This window comes from Cibotium barometz, chromosome 40 (genome assembly GCF_041138505.1).
Source record: "Cibotium barometz isolate CiBa-2024 chromosome 40, ASM4113850v1, whole genome shotgun sequence".
In the NCBI taxonomy this organism is placed as follows: Eukaryota; Viridiplantae; Streptophyta; class Polypodiopsida; order Cyatheales; family Cibotiaceae; genus Cibotium; species Cibotium barometz.
Genome location: NC_141085.1, coordinates 10,688,359 through 10,714,418, shown reverse-complemented (window position 1 = coordinate 10,714,418; position 26,060 = coordinate 10,688,359). Strand labels below are relative to the sequence as shown.

The 26,060-nt window shown below is 39.7% G+C and overlaps 1 protein-coding gene and 1 long non-coding RNA gene across 2 annotated transcripts; one reads left to right on the top strand and one right to left on the bottom strand.

Moving 5' to 3' along the window:
- The first annotated feature begins 640 nt into the window (after window positions 1-640).
- LOC147615189 (villin-4-like) lies at window positions 641-18,024 on the top strand. Its single transcript, XM_086779216.1, has 22 exons — window positions 641-1,424; window positions 1,542-1,618; window positions 2,198-2,297; window positions 2,468-2,536; window positions 2,665-2,892; window positions 2,977-3,154; window positions 3,244-3,373; window positions 3,638-3,800; window positions 3,883-4,033; window positions 4,124-4,221; window positions 4,326-4,478; window positions 4,632-4,700; window positions 5,013-5,081; window positions 5,200-5,283; window positions 8,010-8,138; window positions 8,541-8,688; window positions 9,081-9,232; window positions 9,337-9,462; window positions 12,787-12,852; window positions 12,942-13,347; window positions 14,182-14,402; window positions 17,638-18,024. The coding sequence occupies exons 2-22, from the start codon at window positions 1,560-1,562 to the stop codon at window positions 17,749-17,751; spliced, it is 2,913 nt and encodes a 970-aa protein (XP_086635342.1). The 5' UTR covers window positions 641-1,424; window positions 1,542-1,559; the 3' UTR covers window positions 17,752-18,024.
- On the bottom strand, window positions 9,737-14,506 carry LOC147615190 (uncharacterized). Its single transcript, XR_015262773.1, has 3 exons — window positions 14,337-14,506; window positions 13,099-13,281; window positions 9,737-12,966 (listed from the first exon to the last, which is right to left on the bottom strand). It is a non-coding gene; the product is annotated as an uncharacterized LOC147615190 (long non-coding RNA).
- Window positions 18,025-26,060: the final 8,036 nt, after the last annotated feature.

The window sequence follows — 26,060 nt, the reverse complement described above, 5'->3', positions numbered from 1 at the left end:
ATACTTTAGTTGTAATCCTTATGTTGCTTCAATATATGGTGCTAAGTCTGATCACTTTGGAGAATTGTATTAATTTTGATTGGGTGGAAACTTTTTTTTTATTTTATAGCAATGTGTAGTTAATGATAAAAGTGGAAAAAACGAAGGGGGAGGGGGGCCTCGTGTGTGTGTGGGGAGGGGGGGGGTGATGAACGGCAAGACATGACAATCAAGTACAAAGAGGCCCCAACACACGTGTGTGGAGTGTGTGTCAATTTCTTCTTTTTTGAGAAGTGGCAATTTCTTCTTTTTGAGACGTGGGTGATGGTGGACAGTGGAGCTCAAATGGCAAAAAGAGTTGGGCTAAAACACGTCTCGCTTTTCAGATGGTTTAAATATTTGTAAAGCAAAAGCTGCGAAAGGAGGGGGGGAATTCACGGGCGTCGAATCGTGCATGCGATGATGACAGAGAATTTTGGTTCCAACGTCTCTCGGAATTCTTTCACTGAGATTTTGCGGACATGGAGAGGCAGTTCATCTTTCTCGTCGTGCTCTCTCCATCTGCATGTGCTCTTTACAGTAGCATCAACAACAGCTCACGATCCAACAAAAAGCAACCAAACAAAAGGAAAAACACACACACACACACACACACATACACAACACAACACAACAAAGAGCTTCTCTCTCTCCTTGAAATACCAGCTTTTGCTTCTCTCTCTCTCTCTCTCACACACACACACACACTCACAAAGCGCTCTCTCTCTCACACACACACACACACTCAAAGCGCTCTCTCTCCTTGCACCACCTTCTCTCTCTCTCTCTCTCTCTCTCTCTCTCTCACACACACACACACACACAACAAAGAGCTTCTCTCTCCTTACAAAACCAACCTTTGCTTCTCTCTCTCAGTCTCTCTCTCTCTCTCTCTCTCACCCACATCCACACCCACAACATTTGCTCCTTGCAATACCAGCTTTTGCTTCCCCCTCTCTCTCTCTCTCTCTCTCACACACACACACACTCTCTCTCACAAAGCCTCTCTCCCCTTGCACCACCTTTTGGTTCTCTCTCTCTCACACACTCTCTCTCTCACAAAGCCTCTCTCCCCTTGCACCACCTTTTGGTTCTCTCTCTCTCTCTCTCTCTCTCTCTCTCACACACACACACACACACACACACACAACAAAGAGCTTCTTTCTCTCCTTACAAAACCAACCTTTGCTTCTCTCTCTCTCTCTCTCACCCACACCCACACCCACACCCACACTATCCTTATATTACAATGCAGCATCCTATCCTTATATATATGACCAAGCAGCAGCCCCACCGTCGTGTAGAGCTACCAATCTGGCTTCTTGCAGCTTATCAACGTAAACTCTAGCTTAAGCCCAATCCGCCCTCCTCTACCACGGATCGCCTGGCTTTAGACTCTCTCCAAGGTAAGCACCACCCCTACGCATTAATGCTGCTCCTCATTGTTTGCTTTCCTCAGGGTTAAAAACAGAAAAAGAAGAAATTGCAGCTGTTTTATTAATCTTTTTGAACAAAAAATGCAGCTTGAACAAATCTCAGGAATGGCTGTCTCTATGAAAGCTGTGGATCCAGCATTTCAACAAGGGGTTGGGCACAAAGCGTATCCCTTTTTAATGGCATTTCACTAAAGAACACACTCCTAATTACCATATTTTAGCTAAGCAGCCTAAGCTACTTATTATATAAATTTTACATATTTCACATGTGAGTGGCTTTTCAATCAAGCACTTCTAATTACCCTGTAATGTATTGATTCAGGGGGTTTACACACTTGCTCCCTTTCTTTTGCGGTGTCAGCTGAAAACGAGGATGTAGAGGATGTACGTCCCACATCCATGAGGAGTGGAAGGGCAAGATCTTTTTCTTTTTTCGGGGTGTCAGCTGACAGGGCAGATGTCCAGCAAGTGTGTAAACCCCCTTCGTGAGGCGACATGGCGCACGCACGTCTGCTGCAATCAGCGGGGTTTGAACTCAGCCTCTTGCCTAGACCCTCACCGACTGGACTACTAGGTCTCAAAACCTGGGCACCTGTCTAGAGCCTAACCAATTGGGCTACACTGGTTACTCTTTGTTTTCAGCTAGGCTACTGATATAGTTGAGATTACAGTGAGTATGACTAGGATTTAAAGAGCTGCATTTGGAAAAAGATATGGAGATGGTTTTGATTGACATTTCCTAGTGGACTAGAGATATGGCAAATAGAGAACTCTCGTCCCTCGGCTTTACCGAGAACAGAACATGGCAGATTTTGTACTGGACAATCTTACATTATCTTACAGGTGACTGCCACTCCCATTTCACAATTTACCAACAATTTTGTCATGTTTTGTATCACTAAAGATTTGTGTTGGTAGGTTGCATTGTCCTTGCTAAATAAAAGGATGGCAATTAATTTGCAATGATTACCTTTGCATCTAGATATCACCTATTGACAAGAGTATTTCTGCAGACATGTGCACTCAAAAATGGGGTCTTCCACCATGATATTCACTATTGGCTTGGGGGCTGCACAAGCCAAGTAAGTGTCAGTCAATTTTTTTTCTTTCAAGTGCATTCATGTAGAGAGGTTTTTGTCTAGCAGCCTATGCCTATTGGTTCAACATTTTAATTGGATTTTTGCACTGCTGTATCATTCACATTTTCCAGAATGATGCGGCAGCTGCAGCCATCAAGGCTGTAGAGCTGAATGCATCTCTAGGTGGGCGTGCAGTACAAACTAGAGAGGTAGAAGGCTATGAATCAGATAAGTTCCTCTCTTACTTCAAGCCTTGCTTCATTCCAATTGTACAAGGTGTCACCTTAAATGCTGCCGTTGAAGGCGTGCGTCAGCGAATGTTCATATGTAAAGGGAGGCACGTTGTCCATGTGAAAGAGGTATGGGCAGGTCTTCCTTTCTTCACCAAATACATTGCTTCCCTAGGGTATGAGTTAATGAACTGACAATAGAGTTGCACACAGGTACCGTTTACCAGGTCTTCACTGAGCCACGACGATGTGTTTGTACTCGACACTGAGTCTAAGATCTTCCAATTTAATGGCACCAACACGGATATCTATCAACGAGCAAAAGCATTGGATGTTGTTCAGTATTTGAAGGAGAATTTCCATAAAGAGAAGTGTCACATTGCAATAATCGGTATAACACATGCAGGCAGCACCAAGTTTGTAGGTATTTCATAACGATCTTGCTTTTCATACCATGCTTTCATTGTGCATTTGGTTCAGAGGACGGCAAATTTGTAGCTGATGTTGATAGTGGAGAATTCTGGGGCCTTTTTGGAGGATTTGCTCCTCTCATGAGAAAGATAGAGGATGAAGATTATGAAGTCAAAGCAACTGCAGGCACCCTTTTTACGTAAGTTGTCTTTCTGTGATAATCCTACAACGAGCCCCAGTGGATTGGCCTTACTTGTTTTACATCTTTAGTTCACTAGAGCCAAAACCTAACTCTAGATTGTTCCTAAAAAGACTTCACTATATTGCTGATCTTTCAGTTCTTGTGCAAAATATACTTTTGACACCTCCAAATGTTGATGCTTGATCTTTGATAAATGTAAGATTCATGGTTTTGCGACTTACTAAGATGGACAACTTTGTTCTTGGGGTGCAATTTCTGAAGCATCCTTGAAGGTCACACAGATAAACGCCAAGCCTCACCTCTAAAAAGAGAAATGCTGCATGCAAACAAGTCTTACATACTAGATTGCGGTAAAGAATTGTTCACATGGCTGGGTCATGATACGTCACTTGAAGATAGAAAAGCTACCATCTTGGTAGCAGAGGTAAGGAACTCAACGAGATATCCCACATCCTAAGCTCTGTTCTCTCAAAAGCTTCTCAGAAAATGCTCTTGTAATTGGGCAGGAGTTCAGTGCAAAATACAAAAATCCTCATGCAATCAAGCTTGTATGTGCCATGGAGGGTTTCGAACCAGTAGAATTCCGATCAAAATTTGCTTCCTGGCCAATCAGCACCACGTTGCCAATCTCTGAAGGTGGAAGGGGAAAGGTTGCAGGTTGGTGGCACTCTCTTCTACACAGCCGTGCTTTCTCAGGTAAATCCTAAAGTGAACATACAATCACCCATGCTTCGAAACTTCTTGCAGTTCTATTGAAGCAGAAAGGTTTCAATGTCAAAGGGTTGCTAAAGGCAGCCCCAGCAAAGGAAAAGACGCAGCTATTTAGCAGCGTTGGAAAACTCCAGGTTTTGTCTTTGTCTAGGTGGAGCCTTATCCATGTCCTCACAAGCAAAATGCTAGGGACATTATCTAGGACATAATCCCACCTCTTAAAAATAAATTATTGCAGGTCTGGTGTATCAATGGCAGCTCCAAAGAGTGTCTACCATCAAGTGAATATGGAAAGTTTTACAACAGCAGTTGCTATGTAGTGCTTCACACGTGTGCAGACCAAAACGAGGAGCACTTCGTCTTCTCTTGGTTGGGGCACCAAAGTACCATGGTATATATATGTCTGCTAAAGCAATTGTTTCCTTGATTGCATGTTTCACATGGTTCCAGTTTTTGCATAACCTCTTCATGTTCACCCCATGTCTATGGATGCACTTCCTCATTAGAAGTTTGTTGAATATACTTTCCATATCATTTTTTTCAGGAAACTAGAACAACAGCTGCATACCACGCTAAGGACCTTGCTAGCTCACTGCAAGATAATGCAGTAGAGGTAAGGCCTTATTTCTTTATGGCTTGGCATAGGGGCTTTACACACTTACAGATGCCTGAGAAAAAGGGACAATCACCCAGGCCATCACTCATGGACAGGGATCTCCTGTGTCCATAGCTATGGACAAAGGATCTCCCTGTACAAACCCCCACCCATCTGATGGGTTACGTAATTGCAAAGAAAGTAAAGAAAGGTGATGAGGATTGTTGAGGGCAGCTCATCGATGTAATGAAGACATGGAATAAAGTAAAGTAAGAATCAGCATACAACATAGAGACGCTCATAACACCCGTCTTGCCAATGGGGTGATAGGTTCGGATCTTTGAAGGCAAGGAGCCAACTCAGTTTCTTTCACTTTTTGACAAGCTTTTCCTGATGAAGGTTAACTGATTATCTTTCAGAAATTCATCAATAGTGCATGCATTACTGGGGGGGGGGGGGGGGGGGGGGGGGGGGGGGGGGGCGGAAGCAATTGATAGAAGTTGGATGAATTTTGCAGGATAATGAAAAGAAAGATGGAGTGAGCTTGTTTCAAGTACATCACTCTGGTCCTCTAAGATGGCATGCCGTTCAAGTGGTTGTGGTAAACACAAACCTTTACTTCTTTTAGGTCCATAGTTAGATTAGTGCTCGTCTACTGTATAATTCCAGCAAAGAATTCTGCAAATCATAAAGGTGAGCATGGAATATATTTTGGTAATCTCATCTACTACATTACATGAAAAAGATGGACCGAATTTTTCTAGTTAACAATGAGTAAGTAAGAGATAAGTCACTAATCCTGGAATTCTCCACAATCACCATCTTCTTCTATGTTGTCAATGCCTCAACATCCTCCACCCAAACTGTAAGACCTTCCTATCAACCATTTTTGTTTCAATCGCATTGCCCTGCAAGCACTCCAACTCCACTAGCCACATCCTTGATTCAACAGCCAGACTGGGGTAAAGCAATCATTGCATTTACCAATCAAAATAAATGAAGCAACAAGAGTACATGGACTACTCAAAATGGCTAAAAGATAAGGGAGCTATAACACAGAGAAACAAAGAGTATCTTGCCCCCAGCTCACTGCAAATCTACACCCACATTCCCATCAATAGTTTCTTTGATCTGACCACAGTAGCGTGAACTAGTTAGTGGTAGGTTTATTCCCTACCAGGCACAACCTGTTGTAAAGCCAATCAATCACACCAGACGGTTGCTTTCTGACAACTATAACTTGAGGGGCAGCAGGAAGTTAAGCCCAGCAGCAGTAATGTAGACAACATTCAAGGCCTAGCCCTTTTTCTTCAAGCCCCACAGCAATATCAGGTGTCACTCCGACTAGAACTACAGTTGCCATCATCTGAAAGGCATTGATAGATTTCCCTCCAATGAGTGTTCTTGAGGGCCTCTCAATGTGGACTGGAAACTGCACTTAAGCCACTGACCAGTTTTAGGCCCTGGCCTAATGTTATGAAGTGATAGAAAGTTGTTCTCCAATGAATTCATCAACAGCTTGAAACCTTCACAAGATGTATTCCTTGGTCGAATCAATGTCACCATTTAATCTGCCTTAAGCTCAGAGATCTGAACACTCAAACAAAGTCTTAGGAGTGTGACTCCATGAAGGAGAAAAGCATTTGGAACTCTAGGACTGATGAGGTATAAGGTCATCATAGAGGGTTGGTAAAGCAGAGTCAAGTTTTTGGGAGCTACGACATCAAAGAACAGGGACCCCAAGGTGGCGTATATGGAGCAGCCCCTATGTTTCACATTAGGTTAAAAAACAAGAGTATTCGAGTTGAATAAGGCACTCAACATGTAGAAACAAGCAACCCCAAGCATGATACTAACAGATCATTCTTTCATAGAGCCTAATCCATGCACTCAACATGTCAAAACAAGCAACCCCAAGGATACTAACGGATCATTTTTTCATAGAGCCTAATCCATCGAATTCTCAGTAAGGCTTGATTATCATCCTTTTCAGTGGATAACCTCATTGTATCCTGGGAGCAAGCAGAAGGAGTCTTTCGCACTTATGTAGGCATGCTCGAGATAAAGGATCTCAAGCCCATGCACTACTACTGCATTGGCATTCGGAAGGGACTGTCAGGTAAACGTTGGGCAAATCTTTGTTTCTCAAGAAAGGTATGTCGACATGATTGAGCCTTTGACACAAGTGCATAACACGTCAGTAAAACCATTGGCATGCATCTCCTCCAACTGTTACCACTAACTACGAGCCTCTCTAGAGAAGACTAGATAAAAGGCATGCAAACTCCTAATTTGCCTCTCTAATCATGGCTCACTATGGAAATATTCCAATAGGGTAAAAACACATGAGAACTTTCTGAATGCTACAATCCCGAGACTCATTGAAATCAGCACTTGACCACATACAAGGCAACAGGGGGCCTGGCTCTTTTGGTTGAGATGCATGGGGGTGAGCGAGAATCTCTGCAGCAGTGTAAGAAGCAGCAACTTTCACTACACCTCTTCAGTGGACAAAGTCATAGACGGGTTGGTGAGCATGTGCTTTGCCTCCCCAAGCTTCTTCATCTTCTTGCCAATAACAGCTCTCCCCTTTTGTTGATCAAACATCAACCTCTTTACAAAGCAGCTCCTTCTGTTGCATCATGGCCATCGATGCATCATGTATTGCATACACCTCACAAGAGCAAAGAAGGGACTTTAGGAATGAAGGGTATATAGGAGTTGTCTTTGCGACATTTCATATTGATGCATGGGTACCCATAGAGAGCACATCGCCAGCTCAAACTGTTCAAATATGGGTGCCGCTGTTAGAACTACAAGCACTCTTAAGCGTCATGATATCAGCTGCTCATATAAAAAAGATCTGCTGTAGAAGGTGGACTCCAGAAAACCTGAAGAACAATTTACACAAAAAGAAATGACCAGTCCACTCCAGTGTAAAAAAACAGTAACTTTCTGGGCTTACAAATCAAGATATGTAAAATGCGTACGCAATGTGAAAATCCTAACTGCTACACATGGTAGTAGCAGCATATGCAAGGGAGAGAAGGGTTACTTTTACTAGGTCCCAATCAAACCCACTCCCTGTCCTGCAAATGCAAAGTATTGGCATCAATTCGTGCCATTACTGTATTCACCAGTCTAAATGCTATTACATGACTAACAAGAGATCATCAACAATATAGATGTATTACTTCCATGTTTTTGATGAGGGTTTGACAAAATTGTATAGCATGTTTGCTGTGGTATTTGATGTATAAAAGGTGGCAAGGTAGCTACTCTTTTGAATTTTCCATGCATGTAACTAATGGCCACTATCATCTGCAGGTTGCAACTTCATTAAACTCATCGAGTTGCTTCTTCTTACAAGCAGGAGACAGCTTTTTCACATGGTATGGAAAATTTAGCAAACTGGAGGAGCAAGAAGCAACCAAAAACATGGTGTCTCATCTAAAGGTAGGAATAACATTTCAAGATGCACCTTCTTTACAAAAAATGGACTACAAAAATAGTAGTATCATAAAGGCTTCCTGATATAATGAAAACCCCGACCCAACATAGGTGGCCGACATGGCTAACCCAGACCTACCACACCCAAGCAGGCTATATATAGACCCTTGGCAACTGCCCTTGATCATTCAGTTATCTACCTTCGCTATATTTGCACCACTGTATCCTCTCTAGACTCTGCAATGTGCACATAGCCTCCATCTCAGCAATTCTAGTCTAGCCATTGAAGCTCCCTTTAGAGAAGCATACAGGTGCTCTACTGAAGTCCATGTTCTTTCTTATATAATAACAGCTTGCATGAAAAAGCCTTTATCATGAGATTTAAAACAAATTGGTTCCCTTTATCAGCCTGATGCAACACTGACCACCTTGAAAGAAGGATCTGAGACGCGATTCTTCTGGGATACATTAGGAGGTAGACAGATTTATCCCAGTCATCATGAACCCAAAGACAGTGCTAAAGATCCTCGTTTGTTCTCCTGCACTATGGTGAAAGGTAAGAATCCTTCAAGTTTTCAAAGCATGCTGCTACATCTATACTCTCAATTCATTACTTATATCAGCACGGTCTATCATGGCCATTCGTCAAGGATGGACAGGCAATCCAACTTCCACCCTATCTCGCAGGAAGGGACTGTTCTGTAACTAGCCTTACTTTCATGTTTGGCTAGCTTTTAAACCCATTTTTTAACGGTTTGATTGCTATCGTGGAGTGTGCTACTTAATTTTTAATCTTTCGTCTTGTGCATGTGACCTTCATGGGGGGATCCTTGATGCATGAACCACAGACCAAGTGAAGGTAATTCAAGAGTGTTCGAGGCATGTCATGTGACATAGTTGTGGCAGAAGTATTTATGCAATTGAAGAAACTGGCTTTACAAAATCTAGCTCTTTTGCAGGTTACAGAGGTGTTCAATTTCACACAAGAAGATTTGCTAAGTGATGAGGTCATAATACTCGACTGCTATACCAGCATCTTTGTTTGGGTTGGTCAAGCTACCAGTTTTCAACACAAACTTAAGGCATTCGAGTTTGGACAGGTTAATCTGTGCCCCTTGGACCTTTGGATTCTCTTAAGATGACATATAACTTGGATCACAGTTATTTTTTTATTTATACTAGAGGTATTGTCTATCTTGAACAGAAATATCTAGAACACGTGGCTAAATATGAGGGCATTTCTTTGGAGACTCCTATTTATAAGATAAATGAAGGAGGTGAACCTTTGCTTTTTACATCACTATTCTGTTGGGATTCTACGAAGGTCAAGGTAAGCCGTCTAAAATTTACTACTCCCCTCATAACTTCATTTATTTACTCATTATCTAGTAGAAAAAAAATAAGAAACGATAGTACCAGTAACTTGTAAGACACAAGCAATGATGTGCCCTCTAGCCATACAGCCATTATCTTGTCAGCATTTGAAGCCATGTTTGCTCAACCACGCATGGCAACAAATGTTCTTGTGTAGAACACTTGTGCCTATGTGCCAGGGTTTGAGAGTAAAGTGCAGCAGAATCAACACACACATCACACACACGAGTCATAAAACTGTTTTTCTATATTATGTACAAGAAATAGTTAACAGCTGAATTCCTGCAAGTACAAGAGATATGGCTGAATGAAAACGTCAACTGCAGCCATGTGACCTGCTGAATAATTATGATGATTTGCCCAAGCATGTATATATATGCACCCTAGGTGCTGGTTGGCCTGCTAAAGACTGTCGGCCTGCCCATGACCTGCCACATGGCACATGCACTTGCCCATGTTGTTACTTGTACTGTACAGCTGTGTTTTGCAAGCACTCAACATGTATGAGTGTACCACATTCTCCCTCACTAACATTACAGGTGTCCTCAGCTGTACCCAAGATTCGCGAACATGGCAAGCCCATATTGCATCCAGTGCAAAGGCTCAAATTCCTTCCTCATTGTGTCAGCACAAAGACCTGCAAAGAAACCTACAGATGATCAACTTATGCTTGATCCAACACTCTCTCTTTGTCCAACAGTTTATGAACACTGCAAGCCACTAAGTATCCTCTGGAAAGAACACTCCAAAGAATGGCCTGGCAAAACTTCGCTATCCACACTCCAACACTAATGCATTGACTCTGATGGATTTCAATACCTTCTTGCACCAACTCTAACGCACCCTTGAAGGAAGAAAATTCCTCCGAAGAGTGGCACCAAATTTGTATCCATCACTACTGCTCGGCACAGGTATGTCTAGGCCACAATCTCTTTGTGGAACATACTCCAAGTAATACATCCGCTGATACACCGAAGCAAAAACTCTAGCTGTTGTCAGTCACTTTCCAAGAAATATGTGCACCGTGAAGACACCCACTAACATATCCTCCCAAGGTGAAGACAAATCTTGTGACTTGTCCTCCTATGGTGCCTCCATGACACCAGACACTGAAGATAATCCACCCAATGCAAACGGCACGTTAGAAGAGTCCTCTAGTTATTAACCCCCAAATTGAAGCAACCGCCACTGAAGCCAAAGATTTTCCACCTAGTGCAAAAGGTAACTGTGAAGACTTCCCTCGTAGATCTGGCTAGAAACTTCCTCTGCTCGAACATGTGGCATGATGTAATGAAGCACCATAGGTGTGTGCTCAACCCGAGAAATGATAAAAGTTAAGACACACACACATGCATCTCTTTCACGCTCATTCTTTGGTTCTAAAGTAGCCTCCTTCTCGGATTACTCCTCCAATTGGAGAAAATCCTCGTGTCCAAGATCTAGCAAAACTACCTCTTATAGAGAACTCTCCTAATCTAAACTCAAGCCAAATATGAAACTCCAAATACGGACCACCATCCTTGGCATCCAAAAGCTCCACATATGCCTGCCAAGGAATGACTCAAAAGGAAACCCACAACTTCCTAGAACTTCTGTTGCTGCGGTTAAGTCTTCTGATGGCTGTGAAGAATCCTGTTGGAGAGCCTTCTTCTTAGCCTTCATTGCATGATAGAAATCTTGCAATATAGCCTTCAACTCCTTGGACCAATCCTAATACTCTTGCTTGTGCTTTTGGGCTTCGGCTGCCCACTCTAACAAGGTCAACGTCACTCTCTCACCAGAAGGGTCCTTACCTGTAGTGGTCAACCGTTTCTCGTGTGGCCATCCATACCTTTGTACTACTGATGACGATTATCCCGAGAGCTTTGATGCTTGCTCTCGTTACGCTTTTCCCTACTATAGTCATGGCAATGATGCCTCTTGACTAGAATCATGGCGATGCTTGTACGCCTCTCTGAGATGTTTGCTTGCATAACAGTATCGAGAAGAATCCTCGTGATGATGGGCATGGCGATCTTGTGAACGTTCCTCATGCCACATGTCATGGCAACTTTGGTGTCGACTTTTTGTATCCATTTGAACAAAGAGATGGCAAGGGTTGCAACCCTTTGCACTGAGGAAGGGTGGGTGGGATAGAGGGGCGGCGATGAGGCCCTATGTCATAAATACTAGAAAGAACCCAAACAGTGACTTTTCCCAAACCCGACCTTGTGCACTCCTCGAATCTATGAGCTCTACCCTATCCAAGTAATCAATGCACACGGGTGCCAGAAAATAAAAAATTTGTAGGTTCACTAGGCTCTAATACCAATTGTAGAACACTTGCGCCTATGTGCTACGGTTTGAGAGTAAAGTGCACCAGAATCAACACACAGTTTACACAGCACACACAAGAGTCCTAAAACTATTGTATGGTATTATGTACAAGAAATCGTTTACAACTGAATTCCTGCAAATACAAGAGATATGGTTCAGTGAAAACGTCAACTGCAGCCCTACAACCTGCTGAATACTTTTGGCTAACACTTCGCCTACAAGAAAATGCTATGTGAAGCCCAACACTGAGAAATGCACATGATTGTGACGATTTGCCCAAGCACATACATGTATGCACCATAGGTGCTGGTCGGCCTGTTCATGACCTGCCACATCAGCATGCCATGTCATTACCTGCCACGTGGCACCTGCACCTTCCATGTTACTGCCTGTATTGCTGCGTCTTGCATGCACTTGATGTCCAGGCACATACGGGCTGCCTAGCCAGTGCCCAATTATTACAAAATGAGGGTGGAGTATTGATATCCAACATTTCTTTGTTATCATGTCACCAATAATACTTTGCCAAGACAATGAAGTGATAGCTCAAGTGGCAAAGGAGTTTGTTTAGGACCGGGAGGTCCTAGGTTTAAAAACCCACAAGGTTCTTCCTCGGCAACATCGCCTACGAGCAGATAAAAAGTGCCTACGGGTGGGTGCCTATGGATGGTGAAAAATGATAACTACGGGAGGATCTTGGGCCCACGGCTAGGTGGAGAAGAATACTTTGCCAACACATGCTTTGATTAACATTTTGATAGATCATTGACTTGTTGTGCATGCTAACCCAACAGGCACTTCTAACCAGGGTAACATTAAGCTAAACATGTGAATTAGATCTTTCTGATCAACCATTTTACTGTTGCAGCATGACTTGAATGCTTTTGCAAGCAAGTTTTTGGCACTTGAACTGAGCTAAACATGCGAAATAGGTCTTTCTAATCAACATGTTTTACTTTTGCAGCATCGTCTCAATCTTTTTGAAAGGAAGGTTCTAGCACTGAAAGGAGAATCAATGAAAGTAACAGAAGTGAGCCAAAAATAATTTGTGGTGGTTGGATAATTTTAGCGTTTTTTGAGACTTCAAGGCTTGATTCTTCCCATGTGTTACGCTAGCAGGTAACCAGGTCCAAAAAGCGTTCACCTATACCAGATGGAAAAAACTTTCAGCTGGCAGCAGACAAGGCAAAACTCGGGCGAAATTCAATATTCAAAACCGAGCACTCCATGGACAGAATCCGCCAACCAAAAAACAAAACAGGATACGGCCGCTCACCTGGCAAATCGGCAGCTGTGTCAGCATTGTCTACCATGTTTGAGTTTCAAAGCGGTAGAGAGGCACCCCCGAATACTCCCATTGTGAAGCTGTCCACACTCTCTTTGAAGACAAAAGAGCCACTAAAAGACTCACCTCCTGTCACTCCCTCGTCTTCAAGGACGCCGAGATCATCTTTATCACCTGCCATAGCCACATTGACATCTGTTTATGAATCCTACCATGATAGGTTCGCCTTTGCATGGCCAGGTAAGGAGTTCAGGCATAAATGTTAGCATTTTCTAACCCTGGTTAAGCTCTTGTGATTAGTACACAAAGATTAGCATGGCTTTTGACATTGAGAGGCTTGAATTATGAAGATTAATGTGTTTTTACTCTTATTCTTTGAGCTTCCCTCATTGTAAGTACTGAGATTTGAATAGCTTTTAGACTACAGAGTCACTAATTAACAAGATTAACACGTTTTTCACTCTTAACTCTTTGAGCTTCCATGAAAGTTTACTAAGGATTGGCATTGTTTTAACCCCCTATCCTTCAATAAGTTCATGCAAGGTTGCCGATTTCTCACACCCTCATAGAGAGCTTATGATTTTAACTCAAAGCCTCCAAGCTCTCATGGCATACAGAGTGAGACGGGCAAGGAGAGATTGCCAAACCATCCTTTATAGACAACAATGATGGGCTCCCTGCTGCTGGTGGGGAGGGCTGGGGCGAAGGAGGAGGGGCAGGATGGGGGGGCGCGGGGTGTGGTGTGGTGTGGTGTGGGTGGTGGGCGTTGTTGGTTGGGGGGTGCATGTTGTAGAACTACATTTACCCTAATCTCTCGTAATGACTTCATGAAATACTGGCAGTTGTCAAGCCTGATCCTTGAAGCTCCCATGAAAACTTCACTTGACATTGACATCTTTTATAACCTAATCCTTTAAGCTCTCGTGATATTCAAGCTTTAATGGAAAGTACAGTAAAGATTGACATCATATTGGCCCTAATCTTTCAAGTTAACATAACAAAGCAAGGCAATTTTGAAACTCTAGTCTTTCAAGACTCCATGCAGTACATGATTTCAAAACTGTGCTGTTACAGGGATGAAATCTAGGCATGAAGAGAAAGCAAGCAGGGAGTTTGAACCGTGTAGCAATGACACAGTAAACAGGACCATTGAAGACCAGCAAGAGACGCCTACAAGCACTGCTCAAGCTCTGGTGGATATGGAGAATGGAGAAGTAGATCAGACTTACCCATACGAGCGCTTGAAGTTGTCCTCTGCTAATCCCGTGCTGGAAATCGACAGCAGCAAGAGAGAGGTAAAAATAATACTACGTCGAATTTGCCCGTTCGTTGTGACATCATATCGTGTGTGTGTGTGTGTGTGTGTGTGTGTGTGTGTGTGTAATATGTGCATATACATATACATATACATGCACACACATGTAGATATATGTATATGTATATGCACAAATACACATGTATACATGTATGTATATTTGTGCATTTATATATATATATATATATATATATATATATACACATATATATATATATATACACATATATATATATATATATATACACACACACACGTAAATGGATCCAAGAAAATGCCCAAATTCACCTTTTAAGAAATTGCAATTTATAACTTCATAGTAGTCATCCATAAGAAAATAAACCATCAACTCCATCGTGCAGAGTATAGACTAGAAATTACAACATCCCCACTAACGTAATCAGTGCCCAATAGTGGATGTAGAACTTGGTATTAATATATGCTTCCACACACACACACTCCACGCGCACACATGCACACACACATAAGAGCATACATTTATACAAAGGTCTATGTACTGAGTTTCTGTCATAGCTCTGGAGATACAAAGCAAACTCAGCCATAATGAAGCCTAGCACTAAGGAACATAACAAATAGAAAGAATTATTACAACAAAAGGTAGTTGATAGGGCATATGCACCATTAATGCATGTATATTTGTACATTTACATACACACACGTGTATATATGTTTATACATTTACATATATATGTAGGTTAGATTTACATTTTTATATCCTAAAAGTATTGGGTATTAAATAATGGGACATACACAAATAATTATTGCTAAGAGTTTACATTAGTAGTTTGTAAAAGTATTGAGAAATTACATGCCACTAGGTTAGATTCTAACCCAGTACCTCCACTTTGGAGACATGGACACTACCATTGGGCCATAGCCCACAAGCCAACCATTGGCCGACCCTAAAACCTTGTGTCAATGTGCTAGGCATGATTTTGTGCATAAGAGTGGTTTCTCATGCTCGACATACTTGACTAAGAGGATTTCGAAAAGAAAAAGAGAGGCGTCAAAGAACTCTTACATCTGCATTTAAAATGTCTACCAAAGTCTTCTTTTGGTCATTAATCCTTCCATGACTTGGTAAGTCTTGTATAGCCTAGCTAATGAGAAACCAGTGTTTAATGACCTCATCCTTTCTTTGTAAGCCTTGTAAGCAACAAGGTGGCGCTCCGCTCTAAGGCACGTGCATAAGGCTAGAAGGGAGCCCTTGGGCCCCCACCTAGATATTGTGTCAAATATGGTAGATTGTCTTCCCATGCTTGGTTGCATGTTAAATTTACCAAGACTTGCCTAAGTATTAATAGAAGCCAAGGATGCTAACTAAGCCCACTATGCTTGCTACCCACTCATGATGACTTTTGTTGAACTTCGAATTCCAAGGTTACATACTAATGGACTATTTAGGACATGAAAACCAACAAAGTTATTTATCAATCGTGTAGACCAAGTTATTGTGTATTTAACACTTAATGGGTAGTGTAAGTGCCCTCCTCCCTCCTTACAAAAGTGGTGTAGTGTATGGGTTGTCCTTCCCCCCTGACAAAAGTGGTGGCACCGAGCATCACCACTTCCATGTGTTGAGATGTTAACACTTTACCATTAATCTACACAACTTTGGTGTACTAACTAATGCAAATTTATTCTTGACTTGCTTTATTAATTACCCTTCACAACTAAGTTTCAATATTGTTTTTTGAATAGATGATTTGAATTCTCTTACTACACATAACAGATTTTGATTTTTGAAGCATATAAAAAATAGTGTATAAGAACTCATAATGGTGTACTAGCTAATACAAATTTATTCTTGACTTGCTTTATTAATTACCCCTTCACAACTAAGTTTCAATATTGTTTTTTGAATAGATGATTTGAATTCTCTACACATAACAAATTTTAATTTTTGAAGCATATGAAAAATAGTGTATAAGAACTTATAATGTTTAAGGATGCTTATGCACCACTTTGGGCCCATTTGCGTATGCTTGAAAGCTAGCAACTCGTGTTGAAATGTGAGTTTAACCCCTTATATACAAAGCAAAGGGACAAGCTCACTCACAAAAACTTGCAACATTTGACATTTGGCAAATAATTGATCTTGCCCACCACCAACATGTTATCCCAATTTATGATGTCTCCGGTGGGATCTCTTGCCCAAAAGGTTATCCCAATGTTGTCTTTGGGATCTCTTGCCCAACAAGTTATCCCGATTTCCCATTAAAATGATCAAGCTTATTCAAACAATGTGGTGTGTGTATGTTTCTCCCCAAAAAACTTTGCATATGTTCCCTAAAATTGCATAAGCCTCCAATTATTTAGCCATTCATTTTTGGGATTTTAAAAAGAAGTAGAATAGTATTCTCAAAAAACATTTTTATTAGTGACTTTTTAAACTCGTGAATTTTAATCTAATAAAATTAGCACTACTAAAATGCTAATAAAGTACTTGCAAATATTATTCTATTTAGAAATCGCAAGTATGAATTTTCATAATTCAAAATAAAAACTTTATAGGTATGTTGTGTATTGTTCCTGAAGTCTCTTTCAAAATGTAAACGTTGATGTATTTTGGTGTAATAAGTATCAATTCTTCTACCTCATCATCTTTAAATTTTTGAAAATATTCTAACCACCATCAGATAATATACCCTAGCTCAAATCATAAATTCACTCTGTTGTTTACGCATTTTATAAAAGGCCCCTCACAAGGGCCTCATTTGAGCTTTGACTAATTAATGCTTGCAAGGGATGGTGAGCTAGCAAGCTTGTACAAGTTTTCAATCTTTATGATAACCCCCTCTTCCTTTAACCTTGACTCCCACATCTGAATATATAACTATGAATATCGTACCATGTGCCTTGTTACATACATGTAGTATATTCAATGGGCAAGTACTTGTGATTAAATACCCATCCTAGCCTCCCGCCAATAGTAGAACCACACCTAGCACGATTTCGGAGACGTGTGTAATTGGCCTTATACTTAGTTGCTATTTGTCGTAAAGGGCCATCCCCTTGGGATGATGGCAAAACAACTCATTACCAAACCCATTTGTCTAACTTATGGAGGTTACATTAAAAAAGTAAGATTTCAATATGGGAAGTACTTTCTAAATACTTGAATATGGGAAGTACTTTCTAAATACTTGAATAATGTTCTAAATATTATTGTGGTGGTTCTTTTGTGAATGCAGAGCTATCTTTCAAATGAAGAATTCCAAGACACATTTCACATGGACAAAGACACTTTTTACAACCTTCCGAGATGGAAACAAGACAAGTATAAAGCATTGCTTGACTTATTTTGATGTGACAACCACCATCCTAGGCCAAATATTAGCTCTTGTAATGCACATGACTTGTTTTGGTGTGACAACCAACATCCTAGGTCAAATTAGCTCTTGTAATGCACATGGCAAACACCACTCCATTTTTTGTTTTCACAAATCCATAAGAAAATCCCTAAGGCACCCTCCACTTTACAACCTATTTTTACACGTGAATATAGATGTCTTGAAAATGGCATAATATATAGATATCTTATAGATGACAAAATTCATTTACTAATAAGAACTTTTTTTGAACTCTCTCTCTCTCTCTCTCTCTCTCTCTCTCTCTCTCTCTCTCTCTCTCTCTCTCTCTCTCTCTCTCTCTCTCTCTCTCTACATAAAGACACACACATGCGCGTGCGTGCATGCGCATGTTTGCACATACAAGTTCTAGGATAGATTTATATTTTGCCATAAGTTTTTTCTTCAATGGGAGTAAACCTCAAGCTTAATGGAGTCCACTCTCATACAAAAAGTATGAAACTGTTGGTGGTTGCACACTAACAAATCTCGTGCATATATAATCCTCATACATCACACATAGTGTCCTCTAAAGACAAACTCATATTAATAACATACTTGTTGAATAAAATTAAAGTTCCACTCTTTGAAAAGTATAACTATTGTTGACTTGAATGTTGGAACTATGATTAAGGGACTCTAAGACTTTTGGATGAATTTTTGGTACTATACAAATTAAGGAAAAATGGGCCTAACCCCATATGCCATTAGTCCATACCTTCACTTCCATACAAAAGAGCAATAAATTCCCTCTTGTATGCTATATAAAAAATGGCTTTGTAATAAATAATAATTTCTCATTTAGAAAGCATTTGCTTCCTTCATATCCTTTGTTGAAGTATTAAACAAATGTTTCTTAAACATACTGGACATGTGCCTTCTTGATACTGTTAATTATTAAATAACATGTTCTTGCATGAAAGTAAAAGCATAATCCATTAAAAGATAAGCTTAGTATGGGACATGTCTCTTCTAATTTTAGACTAATTCTAGATTATGGTGCTTTACCCATTAATATGTAGCCTTATTACTTCAACATCAATAATGAAGGCATAATTAAAATAATCAAAGAACCTACGTTAAGACTTGCACCAAGATTTTAATGCTTGTTATTGAAGCTTTCCCATGCAAGCTATCAATTAGAAAATAATGCTCACTCTACGAACACTCCCTTTGCTATTAGAATTTTTAAAATTTTGATTATTTTTCATACCAATCTCATCTAATGATTATAATAATCAAAGAACCTACCTTGAGAGTTATACCAATATCTTAAGGCTTCTTATTGAAGCTTCCCCATGCAGGCTATTAATTGGAAAGTAACACTCAATACAAGCACTTCTTATTGCTCTTGCAATTTTTAAGAATTTGATTATTTTCAATTTCAATTTCATCCAATGATTTTGTGGGATACCTTGACACACGTTAGTGACAATAGTATAAGTGCTACTATACTATTATATTTTAATATTGCACAAACCAAATACCTCCTTTGATCCCTGAATCACTACTAGGAATCAAGGCTTTGCAAGCCTTCAAGAATGGTTTACCTTTTATATGCCATAACAATACTATAATACCATTCTTTGGTTACAATATATTGGACTTCTGTGTCATACCTAGAATATTAAGAACACAAGGGACCCATCCAAAGCAAGAGGTTTTATTTAATGGGAGCAAATATAATTTAAAGAGAATGCAGGGGAGAGGGAGAGCTTGAGTTCCTTGTAAGCAAACACACACACATGAGAGAGAGAGAGAGAGAGAGAGAGAGAGAGAGAGAGCAAGACACAAGAGAGAGATGGATGGCTAAATTTTCTTTTATCTTCTTCTCTTCTCTACAACCATAAACTAAAGAGATAAGAGTACATATTACAAGGAAAAGTATTGTCCTACTATAATATACAATGTTTGGTCCATAGTGTGAACTGGGCTATATGAGGTGGCATTATAACTATGTCATACTCTAGTAATCCAAACATGATTATCACATAGCCTGCCCATCACACTGGGGTGGTATACCATCCATAATCTCACCAACCGTGCTAGTGGCATAGATGTGAAAGCTATCACCCCGATGGGTCATCAATATCTACATGACTAGTTGAGCTTGATATCTTAACACTTTCCCTCAAGCTCAACTCCACACATTGTACACCAATTAGTCTCCTAAACCTGTGAAACTTCTCTGTATCCAAAGCCTTTGTGAAGAAGTCATCCACCTCATCCTTTGTGCTGACATATACCAGATCTATATGACCTGTTAGAATTTTCTCCCTTCAAAGTGATAATGCATCTTAATGTGTTTTGTCCTAGCATGGTATATTGGGTTAGATATTTGATTACATAACTTGCACACAAAATCTGGAGTGTACATCACTCTCATAAACCGACGCCTATATCATGTATACTTCTTCTTGCAAATCACCATGAAAGAAAGTATACATTCATCTAATGTAGAGACCAACCCTTTGCTGCAACCATAGCAATGACAGCTCTCATAATCATTATTCTCCTAACTAGGTTGAATGTCTCCTCATAGTCAACACCATAGGTGTATGCATAACCCTTGGCAACCAATTTTGCCTTATACCTATCACTGATCCATCCAAGTTATGCTTGACTTTATACACCCACTTCCATCTAATTGCCTTCTTTTCCTTAGGCAAAGGTACTAACTCCCATGTTGCATTTGCAACAATGCTGCCATCTCCTCATCCATGGCATCTTTTCATTTTTTATTTCCAAGTATATTCTCAAAATAAAAGGGCTCCAACTCTTGTATTGCTTTAACCATGCAAGCATAATGATGGACTGTATATTCATCTTATCTTAACTTGTCAAAACATGATATCTAACCCTCATAGACCTGCATACACCTAGACTACTATGAAATATCCTCAAAATAGCCTCGGTTCTCCTTGCACCAAGAGTAATAACTGATGGAATGCCAAGCTCCTCATCAAGGCTCACCTTGGAGCCACTAGAGTCACCATCCACATATAAATGACCTACTGGCAGACCAGGCCCAAAAGGTTGATCTATCTTTTCCTTCCTTTTGCATGATACATGTGTACCAACATCCATTATCATCCTACTTGACCATGGACTAATATTAGATCCACTGCTAGAGGACTCTCCAAGTCTTGTGATTTTGCTACTCTACATGTGGAACAACATCATTACTTCTTACATTTATATCTTCTACTATTACCTTCTCACTGGTGCATACCAGCTACTCATCTCATTAAAGACAACCCATACATCTGAATGTATAACATCCACATACTTTATGCATACCATAAATTTGGCAAACCTGCAAACAATATTTTGGGCTTGCATAGATTTCCATTGTATATTCACATGACCAATGCACTTGTGCCATATGCCAATATCTAATGACACTTGTCCCATACGCAAAAATGGCTACCTTCACCTCACACATTCTAACATCCAAAGTAAACATCCTACCATTTATGTTACCCTTTACAACCAAGTAGCACTAATTTTTAAACTCTTCCATAAAACACCGTTAAGGATTGAACCTCACTTAAAGACCCTGCTTAGTCATTTGTCAAGTTCTTCATAATCTTTGGAACATGAAGTACATCTACCAAGTACTTCATTTTGTTTTCTTGTATACATAATGGCATTTTATCAACATGCGCAATGGGATGCACGGTATCATCATTTGTTTTTACATGACTTGGGTTTTTTTTAACATATCTCAAAACCACTCACTATGACTGGTCATGTGGTTAGAGGCATCAGAATCCACATACCAAACATCTGCAGAGCCTGACATATCTCATGTCATGGAACTAAGCATATGCTACATCACAAATAGCTTCTCACTTCTGTCATCATTCTATTTACTTGATGATGCATAGTTACCTTGCTTTACAACTTTCCACTTTTGATATCACTCTACTTTTTATAGTACTCCTTGCCATGTCCCTAGTTTGCCTTATGCCCTAGTGCCACAATATTTATCTCCTTATAAATGAGGAGAGAAATCAACCCTTGAAATCAAGAAAGTTCTCTCCAACTCTATAATGGAGGTCTGAAACTTGTTGTATTCCTTTTCAAGGTCACCAAAACCATATCATCGTCATCATCATCAAGGTGATCCAATAGAAGCAAGGACATTTTTAAGCCCTTAACCTTCACTAAGTAATCATTTATACTTAGCTTCCCTCTAGTCACATTATATAGCTCCTACTTTAGTTGCATATTTCAAGCTTGGGTGTTTGTGTTGTACATCTTCACCAACGTGTCCCAACCTCCTTAGGCATTTCTGCATCCTATATATGTACAATTATAGAATCTATCACATTGATAGACAACCAATAAAGCACCTTTCTAGTTCTTTCATGGCATGCTTTATATGTATGCACCTACTATGGGGTGGGATTTTCTTCAATAATCTATGGCTCCTTTTCATCACCTGTGATAAACTCCCACATTCTTTTTCATCACCTGTGATAAACTCCCACATTCTTTTCAATAATCTATGGCTCCTTTTCATCACTTGTGATAAACTCCCACATTCTTTTCCCATAAGAAGGAAATTTTCATCTTTAATTTCCGTGCTAGGAAATTATTCTCATCCTTCTTCTTACTTACAATGTGGTGACAAGATATCAAACATCTTTACTTGTAGTAACTTACCAAACAATGCTTGAAAAAACCTTTTGCACTTTGCAACAAATCCACAATCTTCAACAATGGTATTGTAAACCTATTAAAATGCCACTGTATATGAACTAGTCATGTACACATACATTTGCCAACACCTCCAAACATTAGAATCTCTGCACACACACACTATCAACTTTACACCAAACTGGAAATTAGGTTTTTACAGTCAAAATCGACACTTTGCAGAGTGCCTGTGATAAACTTGCAAAGTTAAAAAAACGGGGGCCCGAACTACTCTCGAATCACATTGAAACAAGCATGTGCGATCCCTGCCCTCTCTACGCATCGAACTCTGGAGAGCTAGCCATAGAAGAAGCAACCTCACGCCGCGTAGGGCAGAGCTTCCCACTCGGGGCCTCGCCCATGAATGTTTGGACAAGAGACTAATCCCTCGGTTCTTCCAAAACCCGGAAAAAACTTCCCTCCCCCAGAAAGCATAGGCAATTCCTCCAGGAAAATCTTCTAATGTAGTCAAGAGCCTTAACTATCTTTTGTATTCCAACCGAGCCTGTGGGTCACATGACCGGATCAAAGGAGGAACTTCCACTTGGTTCATAGAGACCAACGCTTTTTTCCCCATCAAAAAAGGCACAGCCGCCGTTGATTCTTTTCCATAGAACAAGGATTATCTTATGACTTACTTCAACTATCGTAACTTGAACAGAATTGAATTTTATTATAGGGAATCCATCGATCCAACCTAACCCCATCCAATCCCATGGGTTACCCAAAGTGCATAACCACTGTATTGATAGGATCCATTATAAAAATTACGTTATGTTTTGTCCCGGGTACCAGGGAAAAGAGTTCCCAGGCCCCCTAGCTAGCACTTATGCAAAATTTAAATAGACACACCACTTACGCACCCGATATGAAATTTCCTTTTCTTAGATTCAACTATTCCCAATACAGCATTGCAATAAAACCACAGTGTTTCCATCATAATCCTCAGTAATCCAAATTCTAACTTTTCCACTTTCCATTCATAAAATCCATATTCCAGTCATTTCTTCCTCGATGTACCTATGGCATCATTCAGCAACCAGAACGCTCAACACCTGGTCAGTCCCTCTAGGCTCACCCAGTACTTCACTCAAGAGCCTTTTTATCAATAGTCCTTAGCTCATAGTACCCAAGAGTATAATCAAGATTTTTACATAAAATCCATATGGACTCTCCGTTGTGAAGATTAGCTAGATCAGCCAACAAGATCCATTTATATAAAACAACCATAAACTCATCCATTGACCAGCAAGGCCAATCAACCAGATCCATGTCCATGTTCAAAAAACAACTCCAACTCATTTTTCTTTCTCGACGCACGCATGGGTATCCTCACCGTATGGTTAGCACCCTCTAGGCTCCTTCGCAGGTGACCTAGCGCTTCACTCATAGGCCACTTCCTTGGCCCCTCATCCACCATTACCGAAAGCTTACCATTTTAACCGAACCGAGGCTGGTCCAAGACCTCGGTCGACCTTGCCACACGCGAGACGTCCTTCTTTGACTCTCGGTCAACTATTTTATAGCATTTTCCACTTAGGTCTCCACGACCTCATTCCATAAGATAGTCAAAATGCTTCCCCCAGCATTCTTGAACAATCTTTAAAAAACATGTTTCACATATAAATACAGTTTCCAAGCAAAGTTCCCATCTTTCCACATCATTCCTCATCATTTCACATCATTCCTCACATCAATCCATATCACTCCACATCATTTCTCATTATTCCACATTTTATCACATCAATTCACATCACATCATTCCACATCAATTCACATCATCCCACATCGTTCCACATTCATTCACATTATCCCACATCATTCCACATTCATTCACATCATCCCACGTCATTTCCACATTCATTCACATCAATCCTCTCATCAATCCACATCATTCCACACATCAATCCACATCAACCACATTAATCCATACATCAATCCACACATCAATCCACATCAACCACATTAATCCATATCAATCCACACATTCCACATCCTTCCACACATCACTCCACATCATCCCACACATCACCCACATCATTCCACACATCACTACACATCATTTATACACCTCAATCCAATTCCCAAAAACAAGATGGTCTCTTTTTTGCTTTGAGCGAATCAAGTTTGATTATCAACTTTCCTTGATCTATTTATCAAAATTTTTGTTCCACAATCAACCAGGTTAAGAGTACATTTACTCTACTTTTCACACTGACAGAACTTCTAAGTCTCGGCCATTACTTAGCTTAGTCAAAGGTAACTTTTTTCTCGACTCAATTCAATTAAGTTTAACTTTTTTCTCGACTCAATTAAGTTTAAATTTTTTTCTCTTTTGGACCCTCAGTCCTTTCAAAAATTCCAGATTCCTTTCCCAAGAAATCTAGGGATAAGTCAGTCACACAAGTATTTACATTCATCCAACTAAGTGTGTTTCTGGTCTTTTTCTGGGAAATCCTTTTTTTGTTCAGAATGTACTTAAGATTTCATTTCTCGTATACTTTATAATTCCAAAAGTTAAATATGTTCATGATTCCTCTTTCTCTTATTAAAATTTATCCATGTTTTCTCGATGCATTCTTATGAATATTTTCACATTCTCTTCTCAGTTTTCTCAAAATAAAATATCATGAAATCCCTCTTTTAGCATAAAATACTTATGCACACCTACTAATTCATTTTTATCTAAATGAATTTTATTCATAATCATTTTCGTAATTCTCATAAATTAAATGAATCTAAAAAATTTGTGCATAACCTTCTTTATTTTTCTCATAAATGAATAATGCTCAAAACTTCACTTTTAGCATAAAATTTATTATGCATAAATTCATTCTCTAATGATATAAATTTTTCCATAGCTTTCCCGCATTTTTTATGAAATGATAATACTCGAAATTCTACTTTTAATATAAAAATTATTTATGCATAAATTTTATTTTCTAATGATAAAGATTTTACCATAACTTTCCTATATTTTCTATGAAATGAGAATGCTTAAAATTCCACTTTTAGCATAAAAATTAATCATGCATAATATTCATTTTCTTAATGATAAAAATTCTGCCATAGTTTCCTCGCATTTTTCAATGAAATGATAATACTCAAAGTTCCTCTTTTAGCATAAAATTTAATTTATCAATAAATCTTTATTTTTTAATGATAAACTTTTGTCATAACTTTCCCACATTTTCTATGAATTGAGAAAGTTCAAAATTACACTTTTAACATAAAAATTAGTTTATGCATAAACCTAAGCTTAAACATAAACATTAATTCATCATAAATCAAGAAAAGTATGGGTTTAAGAGGAAACCCATAAAATAAAAAGCTTCCTGAGCATGAGGAAGGTTAGGAAGAAGATTAACATAAAAAAGAGAGCATAAACTTCATTGTTTAGGCTTACTCTTAGTTTGCTTGAGTCTTTACCTTGCAAGAGTTGTGTTGCTCTCAAGGAAGAGGCTTGGCCCCACCAAGGGAAAAGGGTAATCTTTAAGAGAAGAAGAGGTTTAGTGAAGCACCAAAGCTTCACAATGGAGAGCCAATGAAGAGGATAGAGGAAA